Source organism: Galeopterus variegatus, unplaced genomic scaffold (genome assembly GCF_000696425.1).
Source record: "Galeopterus variegatus unplaced genomic scaffold, G_variegatus-3.0.2 Scaffold1541, whole genome shotgun sequence".
NCBI classification, from domain to species: domain Eukaryota; kingdom Metazoa; phylum Chordata; class Mammalia; order Dermoptera; family Cynocephalidae; genus Galeopterus; species Galeopterus variegatus.
This window is the reverse complement of record NW_007727652.1, coordinates 342,331-358,914: the sequence shown is the minus strand read 5'-3', so window position 1 is coordinate 358,914 and position 16,584 is coordinate 342,331. Positions and strand designations below refer to the sequence as shown.

Here is a 16,584-nt window from a genome sequence, read left to right as displayed (position 1 = left end):
GCAATGGGTCGCAGCCCTCAGGGTTACCCCCGTGCTGGACCGGGGACCGGCAACGGGATTGCAACCCTCGGTGTTGCTCCCGCGCCTCGCTCAGCCAGTGAGCGGGAACCGGTCTGTATGTGGGATCCGAACCCTCGGGCGGGAGCGCCGCCGCGCTTCCCAAGCGGCGCACTATCCAGTGCGCCACTGGGCCGGCCCCAAGACCCTCTACAGTTTTTATCCAAACTTAACTTCTTAGATACATTCAGTACTCCTTTCTTCCTAAATTTTCCAATGCTTAAACTTCACTGAATCCATTGTATTCTTTGATGCTTCTGTACCTTAATTAACGCTTGCTGTTTCCTTTGCTTGGAACAAGTTTCACCACACCTTGCCTGCTTTTCAAAATCCAGCTCTCGTTTCATCTCTTCTGTGCATCCCATTTCCATTGGTCCCAGGCCAAGTTAGTCAGTCCTTTTTTCCTTAGTACATTGAATTATAGTTTTCTTGCACGCTAGATTCTTCTTCTAAATGTGAGAGTTCTTGAGGCCAAGACCTTGTCTTATTTGTCTTTTTATTTTCCTTTGTGTTCAACACAAATGATTGCTCTGCTTCGCTATTTGCTGAATCAAAAATGACTGAAATTTTTAGAAGCTCAGGTGACCAAGTACATGGTGATACTATTAACTGAAACAGGAACAGACTTGGTTTTTGAGCGTGTTGAATTTGAGATATTTATGTTACATTTAGAAAATGTTCAGGACAGTTTAAAATAGGAGGAGGGAGGAAAAACAGATATAAGTGTCATTAGTATATAGGTGACATTCCAAATCATGGAAGTTGTTGAGACTACATGTAGAATGAAAAGAGAAGACATATGAGAAGATAGTTATATTAGTGTTTGGTGTGCAGGGAACAAGAAAAGAAATGAAACTGATAGCAGTTAGTTTTCTTCCTCTTTAGTATGATATGATAGCCTGGAAAAAAATTGGAGGAACAATGGTTATTTTTTTGAGGGAATATTTGTGTGTGTGTTTCTTTTAAAACTAAGATTAATAAATATTTTTAAGTATGAGCAAAATATTATTACATTTTCACATATTATTGATTCCTGGCCTTTACCATCAGAAAATGGTATCTGTACTCTGTGAAATAGATAATTTTTAATGTAAAACTGGCTGCAATATCATTATTGCAATTTATGCTTATTGAGGTCAAACAATTCATTATTTCTTCCAAGGGCAAGAACGTAATATATTTTTGCCTCTGGGGAGGGTGGATGATCATTTTCATAAGAGAAGGAAGGATTCAGTACTTTCTTTGCTTGTGGGTTTCCTCTTGTTCACTTTTGATCTAGATATTGGTGGTTGTGTTCCAGTCCTCCTGCTTTGCCCAAGAGGATTGGGAGTGGAGTGGACACCAGCAGAAGCACCATTTATTCCTGTAGAGATTAGAAACAAGGAGCTTATTGCCCTGCTTGTCAAGGCTCAGGACAGAGAGGAGGAAGAAACAAGTATAAAGGTTTTGGTTTTGGAAAGAAGTTGGAATCTCCTGACTCTGGGACCTTAAGATCCACAAAATTGCTGAAAGAAAAAGTACTACCTTATTGAAAGGTAAGATATTAAAATGTTTTAAGGTTTAAGCTATTTTAGCCACGTTAGCATATTTTTATAAGCTATAAATTCAAGCAGTCATTTCTGCCAAGCCTAAGTTTTTGTGACATAATCACACATCCAGCCTTGCTGGTGAGTTGGAGACCTATGTGGGTGGAGAGATAGATGTGTATAGTGAGGGAAAACTTATACAAAACTTCACTCATTTTTGAAATGACATTTATTGAATGCCAGGCACTGTGCTAGGCCTTGGATATACAGAGACTAATGAGTCACCCTACCTACCTTCTAGGAACTCTCATTCAAGGAAAAGAAACAACTGATGATTACAATGTGATAAGTGCTATACTAAATTGGTCCTAAGTATAATAAGAACGGTCTCACTCTATCTGAAGCAGTAACTTTTATGTGCTAAAGGATTAATAGGAGCTCATGAGGTTGAAAGAAAGGGATGGGCTTCAAGTTAGAATTATATGTTCAAAGACATAGGTATGGAAAAAAGCATGTTGTATTGGAAGAACATACCAAGTTCCAGAAATTGCTAACTGAATGTTTGCTATGGATATGAGATGTTGGTAGATAGGTAAATTTGGGCCAGCTGTGGAGGCTTCACTGCATGCCAAGGAAATTTTAACTTTGGCCATGGGGAAGCATTGGAGATAAAGTACAAAAAGTTGTGGAGCTACTTTAGTTCCAAGATGGGTAAGGGAAAAAAAATGGTGTTAAAATAAGAATGTACCTTAGCTCTCTAATTGGGTCCTGGAAAGAAAGAATGGCCCTTCTTATTCTGTCTTTTCTTTGCTAATATTCCTGGTATCCTCATGTTCTTACTAGGTTGATTATAAACTTTGTAGATTACTAAGGAGTAGGATTTTGACCTAGGCTGTTGAGAACTCCTAACTTTTACCAATTTGTGCCAACCTTGAATACTTTCTAAAGTATAGCATGCCTAAGCCTAAAGATCATTTTCTTCATTCTGGAGAGAAAGCTGTAAGCCTTAGAGTGAAGATTAAATCAATTGAATAAATGTGATATCAAGGAGGTGACCAACTTTCTAGACTCTAATTAATGACCAAAACAGGGTCATAAATTTATGATGACCCCAAGGGAAGGAAAGTCATCCTAAGAGAAGTTTGAATTGACCCTGAGATCTAATTCAAGAATTAGGTAGTTGAGGGCTCATTACGGGACCCCGAATAGACCGCATAGGCACTGCTTGCAGATACAAGGTATAGATGTTGGACTTGCCTTGACCCTGAGATCTAATTCAAGAATTAGGTAGTTGAGGGCTCATTAGGGGACCCCGAATAGACCGCATAGGCACTGCTTGCAGATACAAGGTATAGATGTTGGACTTGCTGGAGCTGGAGCATTAGTTGACCATCTTGTTAGAGGTGTTCAAGACTTGATGAAGTCACAGATCTAGAAACCAGTGAGAAAATGGTGACCCTGAGGAAATACCTGGGCAAAATCCTTGAAGAGGGATGATGTCTGCATTCTATGAAATGTGACCTTCACTAAGATAAGGGAATAAAAAGGAAAGGATAGCCATTGGACACATGATGTCCACCTACTAGATTTCAGTGACACTCGAAGATCTTGCTGTATTCTTCAACCAGGAGGAGTGCATACAGCTGGGCTGGGCAAAGGGCTCTGTGTAGACAGCGATGCTGGAATATTCTAGGAATGTATCTGATCTCAGTGTGGCACTTAGTTTCAAACTGCATGTAATATAGTTGGAGCAAGAAGAATCATGTTTGAAGAAATAACATTTCAAAAGGCATCTGCCAAGATTGGGAGGCTGAGTTAAAAGTCAAGGATTTCAGGCCAAAACAGGATTCTTCTATAAAATTAGCTCAAAAAAGCAAAAAATGGAGAGAGAATGGAAAAATTCTTAAAGGATATCTTGAAGTACATCAAGAGATGTGGGCTTTAGTCTTCAGGACTATCTGTGTTACCTCTAAAAGTTTTACTCTTTCTAGGTTAGGAGCTCTGGAATATGATGATGACTTAAAGAAGGAATAATGGATTGACAGTTGAGATGTATGGCAATTATCACAATTATTGCCACAAAAAAATTGTTCTCTGACAGAAGAGAACGTACAAGGAGTGAATTTGAAAATCATACCTACCTGAGCTCACCTCTCCTTATATAACAGGCAGTTCTTATATTGGCCCTCCATATAGTGCCATGAAATAATCTTTAAATATTTTAATATCTAATTAAACTAGTTTTTCTAGTTTTATATACTAGTGAGAAATAAAAAATGTTTTGAATGTAATGAATGTAGGCGAACTGTTACTGAGAGTGCTCTCACTCAAATTCAAAATTCTTATTAGAAAGCACATAATGATTATAATGGATACAGGAAGGTTTTGTCATCAGCAAACTTATTTTAAATCTGAGAAACTACATATTGGAGCACTCAGAAGGAGGCCCTGAACAGACCGCAGAGCATCTGTCTGCAGTAGCAAGGTACTAGGTCTGGCTTTTGAAATGCCTTTAGCTAAGAATCTGTAATTTTATGAATGTTGAATAATTCATCCTAGAAAGAAACCCTCTGAGGTAAAAAATATTTTTGTTTTTGTAATGGTTTCTATTGCACTCATTTATAGAGAATAAAGAGTTTGTTTTGGTCTAAGTCTTTATCTTTTACATTTTTTTGAAATGGGACAAGTTGAAAAATAGATTTCCTACGGGATAAAAGGCAAATTGTAACCTAGTTTAATAGCTCATCAATCTGTGTAGCTCAGTGAAACATTGGCATTTATCCCTGTTGGAAATTGATTAGAATTAGAGAAGATTTTGAGAATTGTTTTATTTGTGAACATTCAGAGCAGCATTTCAGAGTGCTATAATTCTTCCAACAAGTTTGTGTGGGTAAGAAAGATATATATGTTACCTCATTTATGAACTGGACTGTGACTGTGTGTTATAATAATAAAGTACTACATGTTTGTAACATGTTTTTGTATAATGTATATAATTTGATATTACAAACAACCATGTACAAATAGTAGGGCAGGCATTATCTCTTCTTTCTAATGAAGAAGAGTGGGGCTGCGAGAGGCTCAGTATTTTACCCAAGGTCTCAAAACTAGACTTTGACCATTACACTGCATTGGTGTCTCAGTGTTTCTTTGAGATGAGCATAATTCATTTTGTAGGCATAGACTGGTTCCATTGACTTTTTGCTGTCTTAACCATTGCTTTCAACAGAAAACTTTCTCCTCAAGGCTGGAGTATGATTGTGAATATACAGAAGAGAGAAACATTGAGAGTAGGTGTCAACATGCTCTTAAGTTATAGGAACATGGTCGCATCTATATTAGTACCACAGCAGTAACTATAAAAAAGCATGGTTAATTGTAATTAAAGTTTTTATTTTTCCAGGAGGACTAACAATACTCAAGAATTTGGGGAAACATTTTTATCATGCTTTTATACCTAATAGTAAAATTCTGGAAACAAATTTATGTATTCCTTTGAAGAGTAATGGGAAATTTTTTTATTTTGACAGTTTCATTTCTTTTACTCAGATTAATCTTTCATAATTATAAAATTCTAGATTTGATTTAGATTATAAACTAAGGCCATGTAATGAAATAGCCTTTGAAATTGGATATCTTATCATTTTACAGGATGAAGAAACACGAAAGGATTATGACTACATGCTGGATCATCCAGAAGAGTACTACAGGCATTACTACCACTACTACAGCAGGCGCTTAGCTCCTAAAGTGGATGTTAGGGTAGTGATTTTGGTCAGCGTGTGTGCTATTTCAGTGTTTCAGGTGCGTATCGATGGATATGTGTATCTACATGTATGTGCATGAGTGTACATTGCCTAATGCTAGTCATTAAGATTGAACTACAAGTTCCTGTTTGTAAAATTTTACTTCCAGTTGAGATTGATTTTTTACACTAGAAAAATATGTATTATTAAAAATATTTATTTATTCAACCAGTTGACAGTATTGGGAATTTTTGTCAGTGGGAAATGTAAGAAATTGATGATGAATGTCATAACCCCCCTCCCCACAAAAAACCAAACAAACCTACAAATACCCATATCTCATTGCCTCCTCTAGAGTATTTTCCACAAAACAGCCAGAGTCAGAATGTCATCTAAATCCTAACATTTACCTTTTTAGAACTTTTCAATGATTTCCCATTAAACTTGGGGAAAATCTGAACTCCTTAATGTGGCCTAACAAGTCCTGGCTCCCACCCACCAAATGCCAGTAGTGCTTGCCATCATTATAGCAACCGAAAATGTCCCATGTGTTTCCACATGGCCCCTAAGGGTACTTCTGCTCGGGTTGAAAAAGAGGTTCAGTAACTTTTATGTTGCTTTAAAATGTCACAAAAATTTAACTTCAGCCTGAAACGAGTATTCCCTATAATTATTCTTAAATTAACCACACTTTTCATGTGCTTCTTTAGAGGAAAAGAACACGTCACAGTGACTAGAATGATGCAGTTTGCTAATTCAGTAACTTTTATGTTGCTTTAAAATGTCACAAAAATTTAACTTCAGCCTGAAACGAGTATTCCCTATAATTATTCTTAAATTAACCACACCTTTCATGTGCTTCTTTAGAGGAAAAGAACACGTCACAGTGACTAGAATGATGCAGTTTGCTAATTTGAAAATTACTTCTCCAGTTTAATTCCAAGAAATATTCAATTTATATGCTAAAAAAATTCCTATTGAAGACTAAGTTGGTATGTTTTAAATTTATCAGCTTTTGTGGAAGTATTGCCCTTTCAAAGGGGAGAGCAGGGATAATTTTAATTTTTTGTTTTAGATAATATAATACCTTTGTAACTTAAAAACAAATTATTCCTAGTAGAGTGCTACTATATTATTTTAGGATATTATTGGTATGAATATTATATTCATTCAGTAAAAAGGAACTGAAATGTATGGAGGTACTATGTCAGGAACAGTCTTTTTCAGACAATAAAACCCTTTATGGTTGAGTATATTTATGAAGTAAGTTAATGTTTCCCTGTCCAAGTGAGTAGAATTCAAACATATTTGCATCTTTCAGTTCAGAATCGGATGAGCATAGGATAAACAGTGTAGATTGTCTAGGAAAGAGATAGGAATGAATATATATAACCTGTTAATGTACGAGTATATACAGTCTATACTCGAATTTTTTAAACAAATTCCTCACTAGCTAGTTCTTACCATTTAACTTTCTCTAGTAACTAGATTGTAGCTGAAAAAAAAAAAAGAGAGAGAGAGATTCTTAATAGTGTCCTAGAGACGAGGTAGATGATTAAAGGTGTGAAATCATAAGTGTCATTTGGTACCACTGGTCCATCTTCTGATCTTAGGTGTCTCTTGCCTCCATCAGTGTCTTTTTGGCTCTGCTCAGAGTTTACTTATCCAGCTTTCAGGTCTCATGCACACATGAGCATGTTCAATTGTATCTTTTGCTTACAGAGTAAGATCTTTGAGATTACTATTTTAAATTGGAATAGGTTTCTTGGGGGATCGTATTCACTAAGATGCTATTATTGCTTTAGTTTAGATGAATTTTGGTAATTAAAATGATCCATTTTTCTTTGTTAAATCCTAGTTTTTTAGCTGGTGGAATAGCTATGATAAGGTAATCAGCTACCTAGCCACTGTGCCCAAGTACCGCATCCAAGCTACGGAGATCGCCAAGCAGCAGGGACTGCTCAAAAAAGCCAAAGAAAAAGGCAGAAACAAAAAGTCCAAAGAGGAAATTCGTGACGAGGAGGAGAACATCATAAAGAACATTATAAAAAGTAAAATAGATATAAAAGGAGGCTATCAGAAACCCCAAATACGTGATCTTCTCCTGTTTCAAATTATCTTAGCTCCTTTTCATCTGTGCACATATATAGTCTGGTATTGCCGGTGGATCTATAATTTTAACATCAAAGGCAAAGAATATGGGGAGGAAGAGAGACTATATATCATACGTAAATCTATGAAGATGTCGAAGTCTCAATTTGATAGTCTAGAAGATCATCAGAAAGAAACTTTTCTTAAACGAGAGCTCTGGATAAAGGAGAATTATGAGGTGAGAAGTCACTGCTGTGATTTCAGTGTCATCTTCCTTACTAAAGCAAAATTAGGTATATGATAAAGAGTCACAGAAATATGCTCAAATTTCTGAAATCCAAGAGTTAATGAATAAAAGATCTTTTATTGAAAGTATGACTATATTTGGTAGTGGGACGGTGGGTTTTTAACCTGTAATTTGTCTTTTTAAAAAATGAAATTCAAATACTTGTCAACTCTGAAAAAGTGTTAAACTGCAGTTTACAAGGGTATTATTACACAACTTTCTGTTAATTGCACTAACTAAAATTTGGTCCTCTCCGAGTTTCCTTCCAATCAAGTAAACGTAGCCACAGGGATTTTAAAAAACAAAAAACAACAGAGAGAGAGAAAGAGAGAAGAAGAGAAGGAAATTTTGTTGAAATAACTTCATTTCAAAATAATTGAACACAGAATCTTTTACATAATAACTAACATATATGGAAAGTTACTTTCATTTTACTTTTAAACTAAATTGATTTATTATAATGTCTCCAAACTTTAGGCATTTTAATAAATGCTTTATTCTACAGTTGTCAGCTACAAAATTACTTGGAGGTGATCAGCTACCTAGCCACAGTGCTAAAGGGACTAGAAGTCCCATTATTGTAATGATACTGTTTTAGGTTATGGGTAAAATTAACTAGTTAATATATTAAATATAAGAATAGAGCACAATGAAGCCTTCTTAAGAAATCTGAGATGTATTAGTTTTTTAAAAATTTCATAGTCATCCCTTTTTATATGTGATATCCTAAATAGATTTTACTGTATAGTTTTAGTCTTAATTATAAAGTAAATTAACTTGCTGCAAATTACCAGATGTTTTCACAAGTAGATATATTCAGCCTGTTTATAAATAACATGAAAATGGAAGGTAACATACTATTTAGCTCCTAAACTATTTGAAAAGTTCTCTCTTTTAGGTAGGTTAAGCAGCTTAATCCACAAAACTGTCTTTCTTAGACTGCTATCCTTGGCTGAATTATTATGTTATTATATGAAATTATTTTAGTCATTACTTCCTAATATTTGGAAATAAAGTCATTTTTTTCTAAAATTTGATGTGGCTGTGAAACTGGCTATGACAACTTGTCCATTTAGCTTCAGTTGACATCCACTAAAAGTTATAGAAATGTAGATGTTCTTTGTTCTTAACCTGTGTGGTTTATTCAAACTTCTTGGGGAATTTTAATAAAATACTTGGAAAAACTGATAATATTTTTGAAGGTAAAAGTAGATATGTTTGGGCTGGCCAGTTAGCTCAGTTGGTAAGAGCATGGTGTTATAACACCAAGGTCAAGGGTTCGGATTCCTGTACCGGCCAGCACCCTCCCACCCCCCCAGCCTCAAGTAGATGTAAGTTCAATTTGGAGATACACGTATTCGTAATGTCATTTTGTTCCTTGGATAAGATCAACAAATATGTAAGTTATCAGTTAAATTTACAAACTACCATGTTAAAAAAAATAAAGTATTGATTCTTTAACTATTGGAGAGAGGAAATCTTAAGCCCTTTAAACTCAGCTTGTCTAGGATTTCAATGAGGAAAAGAATGTAGTCCTAGGTTACAGAAATCAGTGGCAAAAAATTGCTAGCTCTTTTTTTATTATTTTATTTTTTATTGAACATAATTAATTGTACATATCTGTGGAGTACTGCATTGAATATCAATACCTGTGTGCAGTATGTGATGCTCAAATCACGATAATTAGTGTATTCAACATTACACAATGTAATCATTTTTTGTGGCCATTTACCAATTTGTTGCTAAGTGCTAGTTCTTGTACACGTTCTTTTTCATTTAACAGTGAATGTTAAAGTGCTTTAATTGCTTAGTATTTAAATAGGTGAATGGTCTTCAGAAGACAAACCAATATATTCATTGGAAACTTATAGCTAAAGTTATATTTGAAGATGTAAAATATGCTGTAAAGCTAATGGCAAATGTTTCTCTTTGGGTTGTAAAGTTATTAGTGTTATTTGTACTTACAGGTCTACAAACAAGAACAAGAGGAAGAATTAAAGAAGAAACTGGCAAATGACCCCAGGTGGAAGAGATACAGGAGATGGATGAAGAATGAAGGGCCTGGACGGTTAACATTTGTGGATGACTGAAGGCTGATGGAATGCTACTATGCCAAACCCTAATTGTGATATTATTTTCATAAACTGAATTATTTTAGAAAGTATCAACTGCTCCTCAGCAGCAACTAAAATTCCTCAAGAATTTTAAACAGAATGTAGAAATTTAAACTTTCCCTTAAAACTTTATACATAAGACATTTATGATTGTTCAGTTTTTATACTCTATTTGTGGATTTGTTAAAAGATTTGATGTGAAGATTTATTAGTTGCCATTTAAAAATTTTATATGTTTGGTTAAAAGATTTGACATGAAAATTTATTAGAAATCATTTAAAATTTTTTTTGTGTTAAGTGTTTATTCTTCAAGAGTGTTTCCTTATTCTTTGTTATAGAGCTACATTTTTCTGCTTTCATGGCCTCTATGTTTTCACAAAACAAAAAATTATAATAGAATTTAATTACATTATTGTGAGTGTCTTTCTAGACACAAATTTCTCCAGCAGAATGATTCAACTATCATGTTGTCTTCATTATGGTCATTACAGGATTGAATTATGTTGAAAATAACCTCTCTAGGAGAGTAGAATGTCTTTATAATATTTCTCCCCCAGTCATTATAATCTCATTATAATATTCTCATAAGATCAGAAACTCTCCACGAGAGTGAGTCTACCCTCATGTCCTTGTAGGATGATATTGATTACAGTCTCATTATAGGACTATAACTGTATTCTCAAACATTTCTCCAGAAAGGACCTTGTAAAAAGGTGTTTTGTACAACATTGCTCTTTTTTTTCTTTTTCTTTCTCTCTCCAGTTTTAAAAAAATGGCAGGGCAGAAGTGGTATACCGAAAAGTTGTTCATATATTCTGAAGTCCTTGAGCAGTGAAAAATCCATTGTATATGATAGCATTTACATGCATTTAAACCAAAAGAAGAGGTTCATGGCTGTGTGCTGTTCTATCAACCAATGAAACAAATATTTTTATACCTGTGGAAATGAAAGTAAATGATACATAATTTGACTGAATCAAGCATGATACTGCACCAAAGTATGGATACACATTCATGGTAGTGAATCAATATTCCTGTTAAAGGATTTATCCCATTGCTTCATATTAATAAAATGGTTGCAATTTATCATGTTTGTTGGTATGACATTTTAAAGATCAACATATCACTTTTGTATTATGATTTTAAAAGGTTAGTGTAGCATAGTAGACATGCAGAATCTGCTTCTACCTAAAGCAAGCTAGTCCTGAGAGCTCAGTGTAAATATGTGACGGATGCAAAGAGGCAGGAGGGCAGAGTTCTGTCCTTGCTAATCTAGCCAGAGACCTGAGGCCAGTTATTTAAACTGTGAGTTAGGGCTTCAGTTGCCTCAATTATAAAATTGGGGAGGAGTTTGATCAGGTTATTAGTAGGGTCCTTCTGCAGCTTCTATATTATTTATATTTTTGTAAACTTTAGATGAAAGTGTTTTGTGCAGCCATTCTTTTTTATTTGTGGAGAAGGTACAGAGCTGAATTATAGGTAGCTATGTGTCAAACCTCAAATGCCCAACTCAACCATAGATAAATGCCTTTCAGGTGCTATGATTGTCTGTAGAGTCAACAATCCCTGTCTTAGTGAATGCATTATCATATAGTTAACACAGAGTGGTATTTATCATCTAAGAACATAAGTACAAAAAGAAATGTAGGTATTCACCCCTCTTTTAAAATTTTCAAAGAAATTTCTGATTGTCTGTATTTTTTCCCTCATGATAAGGAAAGTAAGAGGACATACTATAGCTAATTCATCAAAAATTACAAATCAGGAGTGTTAGAATTAGTCAGGATTTAGAACGTTTATTACTGTGAGAGATTTTTTCTTCTGAGTCACATCCTTCAGTCAGAATAATGATTTTTCTTCCCTGGCTATCTGCTCTGCCATGCCAGCATTTCTGGGATAGGACAAGAGACCCTAGAAAGTCATGATTCACAGAAAGCGAGTAATTATCTTGCGATTGCTCCTTTGAAGCTAGAGTTGGACAAAACTGGTCTGGGCTGCAGGGAGTGGGGCTGAGGCAAACTGTTCAGAGCTGTGCCACTACAGTAGCCAAGAGTTACATGTGGTAACAGCATTTGAAATATGCCTGGTCCAAATTGAGATGTGCCGTAAGGATCAAATATGCTCCTCATTTCAAAGACTTAATATGAAGAAAGAATGCAAAATATCTCATTAATAATGTTTAATGTTGATTTTATGTTGAAATGATAATTTGTATGTATTGGGTTAAATAGAATATATTACTAAAATAAAAAAAGAATAGCACAGTAATACAGAGGTGGGCAGGGGTGGTGGGTGGATGCAGGCATGAAGGAGGGAAGCGGCACACCCCCAGACTTTTTCTGCTGCCTCCTGGCTGACACACAAGTATTACGTTATGTGTCTCTTCACTGTGGGCAACTCCAAAGCCTTTATTTCTAAATTATTTTGAGAAAATCTCATTACTTCAGCTGTCATTGCTGTGCGGATGTCTCTCACATTAACATCTTGGCTACTAAACATTGCAACAGCCCTAGAGGACATGTAGGTAGCAGTACCACTGTTGAAGACAGTTTCTCCTAGGGCCGGCCCGTGGCTCACTTGGGAGAGTGTGGTGCTGATAACACCGAGGCCAAGGGTTCAGATCCCATTACCAATCATCTTTAAAGAAAAAAACAAAAAAAACACAGTTTCTCCTAAGCCAAACTCAATGTTGTTCTTTACTCCTCATCTCAAGCCTAGTCTTCTTTCCTAATTTCTGGTATTGGCACCAGTTCTGGCCTGCTCTTCAGAACCCTTTGTCTGCTCTCCTTTGCATTTCATAACTACCTTGAAGTACTATCGACTAAGTTTTTTGAATATGTCCCCCTCTGCCTGTTCCTACCTCTCAGTCCTATCTCGGGCCTCATTCCAGCCACTCCCCCCACGAAAAAGACAAAACCAGTCATCTTCCCAACTTCAGTTAATTTTGCACATTCATCCCAGATTAATATTCCTAACATGTTTTACCATGTGATTATCCCACTGTTTGCCACAAACTTAAAATTTTTTTTAAGGTTTTTCATGACTTCTGGCCATAGCAGCTCTTTAATATTTACTCATCCCAGGTGTGCATTGTCTCCTGCTCTCCAAATTGGAATGTTCTTTTTCCTCTGAGCCATCTGCAAGACACATTTTCAAGGTCCAGGTCTTAACCATATCTACAAGGAGCCATCTTCTTTCTTAATCCTTCCAGTCTGTGTCATTGTTCTGAGTTCCTTGCCATATCTCTTTTTTTTTGAACACACAACCATTCTATTCTGTCCTATTCATCAATCTAGTAATGTTTACCACATGTACCTTCATCTCTTTACTAGAATATGTGTTAGGTTCTTTGTGGTGAGGAAACTGGCCACTAGAAAGGGCTTTCAAATGTGCAAGTCTGCTCTTGTCACCAGATAAGAAAAACTCTTTAGCACCCCAAAGACCATGAACATGTAGCTCAGAAAATAAATAGAAGTGTTCAGTCTTCAAATATTTAAAACACTTGAGATACCATTTTCCATCTATCCATTTTCTTTTTTTTTTTTTGTCTTTTGTCTTTTTTCCGTGTCCGGCAACGGATCGCAACCCTCAGTGTCGCCCCCGTACCGGACCGGGGACCGGCAACGGGATTGCAACCCTCGGTGTTGCTCCCGCACCTCGCTCAGCCAGTGAGCGGGAACCGGTCTGCATGTGGGATCCGAACCCTCGGGCGGGAGTGCCGCCGCGCTTCCCAAGCGGCGCACTTATCCAGCGCGCCACCGGGCCGGCCCCATCTATCCATTTTCTATTAGTATAACAATACCACAGACTGGATAATTTATAAAGAAAATAATTTTTTTAAAATTAAAAAAACTAAAAGAAATTCATTACTTTTAGTTCTGGAGGGTAGGAGGCCCAAGAGCACGGCACCAGCATCTGGTGAGGGCCTTCTGGCTGTGTTAACATGGAGGGCAACAGCATACATATTAGCTTAGGTTTCTCTTCCTCTTCCTATAAAGCCACCAGTCCCATCATGTGGGCCCCATCCTGATGACCCTATATAATCTTAATTACCTCCCAAAGGCCTCACCTCCAATCAGCATATGATTTTGAGGATTAAGTTTCTAACCCAAAATTTAAGGGACACATTCAAACCATAGCAATTGGTAAAATTAAAGAACCAGAATACAGAGTTGTGAAGGTGCACAGAAGTAGGCAGTCTCATAGCCTTGCAGTGCGAAAATCAATTGCTACCACCTTCTGGAGGATAAGATAGGAAAAAGTTTTAAAAACTTAATATTCTTTGGCCCATCAATTACACTTTCAGGAATGCATCCTAAGGAAATATAATAAATATGCATGAAGCTGAATGTTTAAGTGGTCACCATGGGTGTTAAGTAATAGGGTAGTAGGTAAGTAAATTATGATCCAGTTATGCAATGAAGTACCATGCAGTCATTAAAAATAATAGCTGTAGAGCAATTTTGTTTGCTTTTTGTTTTTTAAAGAATTCCCCTTGCCCCCTTTTGGTATAAACAGCATCCTGATTTTTCCTTTTGGGAAGCATCCCACCTCTACCTCTCGACACCCACCCCAGTCAATGTTGTTTGAGTGGGTGTCTTAGTCTGGGTTCCCCAGAGAAACAGACCCTAAGATGGAGATATTCATGCCAAAAGCTTATTGGGGAGTGCCCTTAAGATCAACACTTGTGGGAGAGTGTTGGCAGAAAGTGGGAATTGGGCAGAGGGAAGAGTTGATCTGTGATGCAGTTGCCATGAAGACTTCAGATGATCCCAGCAGGAGCTCTGGAGCTGGGATGATCCTTTAGTGTTGTCTTAACTTGAGGCATAAAAATTGAACGCAGAAGGTTGTAACAATGGTTATAGTTAAATGGTGAGATGGGAGTGAGAGGAGCTGGGTTTAATCCTGTGTAATTTTGTTGATGTTTCCCAAAGATGTCAGGGTCTGGGACTTCACCGTACTTACCCTTCCAAGTCAACTGGTGAGGTTTCCGTGGCATAGTCCCAGGCTAACTGGTACCAGTACGGACCTGTTACTGTTTCACGGACATGCTGCCGGCCGTCCTGCATCTCCCTGCAGACACCGTCCTCGCATGGTCCCGGGTTTCCCCAGCCCACTTCGCCCCCGGCTGCAGCCACCGGGAGGCCCAGTCCCGCGCTGTGTCAGGCCTGCGTCTTTGCCGCCCGCCTGCTCCGTCCCCACACCGCGCCCAACCCCTGCTCGCCCCGGGGGCCGCAGCTTCGCGGTGGAGACNGGTATAAACAGCATCCTGATTTTTCCTTTTGGGAAGCATCCCACCTCTACCTCCCGACACCCACCCCAGTCAATGTTGTTTGAGTGGGTGTCTTAGTCTGGGTTCCCCAGAGAAACAGACCCTAAGATGGAGATATTCATGCCAAAAGCTTATTGGGGAGTGCCCTTAAGATCAACACTTGTGGGAGAGTGTTGGCAGAAAGTGGGAATTGGGCAGAGGGAAGAGTTGATCTGTGATGCAGTTGCCATGAAGACTTCAGATGATCCCAGCAGGAGCTCTGGAGCTGGGATGATCCTTTAGTGTTGTCTTAACTTGAGGCAAGGGGGTTGGGCGCTCTCTCTCTCTCTCTCTCTCTCTCTCTCTATATATATATATACATCTCACATCAGTCATTGGATAAGGGCTGCTACTGGGAGAGGTGTGACCGTGGTCTGGGTGGCTCTCTTGCTAAGTGCAGTTCAGAGAGGACTCAGCTGAGAGACAACAGCAGCCAGCACCCCCAGCAGCCAGGGGAATGAATGCCTCAGTCCTGAGCATGTAGGGCTGACCTGACTTCTCATCCTGCCCTTGGTCCAGGCGCAGCTAATCTGAGCATTTTGGCTCCACATATCCTTGACTTCAGATAGTGATTGGTCCAAGGTTGGGCCTGTGACTCAATACAAGCCAGGGGGATCCATTATGGGGATTTTTGCAGGACCAATTAGAGAGAAAAGAGGTACTATTTATTGCTCCTGGGCTTGCTAGGTTGGGACAATGAAAGCACAGAGCCTTCCTTCACAACACTAGAGTCTGTCTACCACCGAGGAAAATGAGGCCAGTGCTCAGAAAAAACAGCCAAGAAATGGGGAATGAGAGCCCTGAAGCTATTATTCGGGCAACTAAATCCACTAATTTAATGGATTTCAGCTACACAGCCCAATATAATACCTTTTTGCATTACTCAATTTAAGTGGGTTCTGACAAATACAATGACGTACAAAAATAACGACATAATCATGATATATTAAGTGAAAAAAAACAAATTTTAGATGCAGGAATGAGCCCAGTTTTGTAAAACGAATGTGCACATTATAAAAATTGAACGCAGAAGGTTGTAACAATGGTTATAGTTAAATGGTGAGATGGGAGTGAGAGGAGCTGGGTTTAATCCTGTGTAATTTTGTTGATGTTTCCCAAAGATGTCAGGGTCTGGGACTTCACCGTACTTACCCTTCCAAGTCAACTGGTGAGGTTTCCGTGGCATAGTCCCAGGCTAACTGGTACCAGTACGGACCTGTTACTGTTTCACGGACATGCTGCCGGCCGTCCTGCATCTCCCTGCAGACACCGTCCTCGCATGGTCCCGGGTTTCCCCAGCCCACTTCGCCCCCGGCTGCAGCCACCGGGAGGCCCAGTCCCGCGCTGTGTCAGGCCTGCGTCTTTGCCGCCCGCCTGCTCCGTCCCCACACCGCGCCCGACCCCTGCTCGCCCCGGGGGCCGCAGCTTCGCGGTGGAGACGGGCGCGCTTTGC

The 16,584-nt window shown here is 38.2% G+C and overlaps 2 protein-coding genes across 3 annotated transcripts in view; both read left to right on the top strand.

Annotated features, from left to right (window-relative positions):
* The window catches only part of DNAJC25 (DnaJ (Hsp40) homolog, subfamily C , member 25), a 33,038-nt gene extending 22,132 nt beyond the window's left edge, over positions 1–10,906 (top strand). Inside the window, exons 1-4 of one of the 2 annotated variants that reach the window (XM_008577568.1) lie at positions 1,347–1,592; positions 5,235–5,387; positions 7,188–7,658; positions 9,674–10,906. In XM_008577568.1, coding sequence (XP_008575790.1) covers positions 5,265–5,387; positions 7,188–7,658; positions 9,674–9,796 — 717 coding nt within the window. In that variant the 5' untranslated portion in view covers positions 1,347–1,592; positions 5,235–5,264 and the 3' untranslated portion in view covers positions 9,797–10,906. Of the gene's footprint in view, positions 1–1,346; positions 1,593–5,234; positions 5,388–7,187; positions 7,659–9,673 lie in introns of those variants that run through there. The other variant, XM_008577569.1, reaches the window with a different exon arrangement.
* Positions 1–16,584, top strand: part of LOC103594359 (guanine nucleotide-binding protein G(I)/G(S)/G(O) subunit gamma-10-like) — a gene marked incomplete at its 5' end in the record, with an annotated part of 46,915 nt that overhangs the window by 22,133 nt on the left and 8,198 nt on the right. The gene's annotated exons all lie outside the window — the stretch shown is intronic.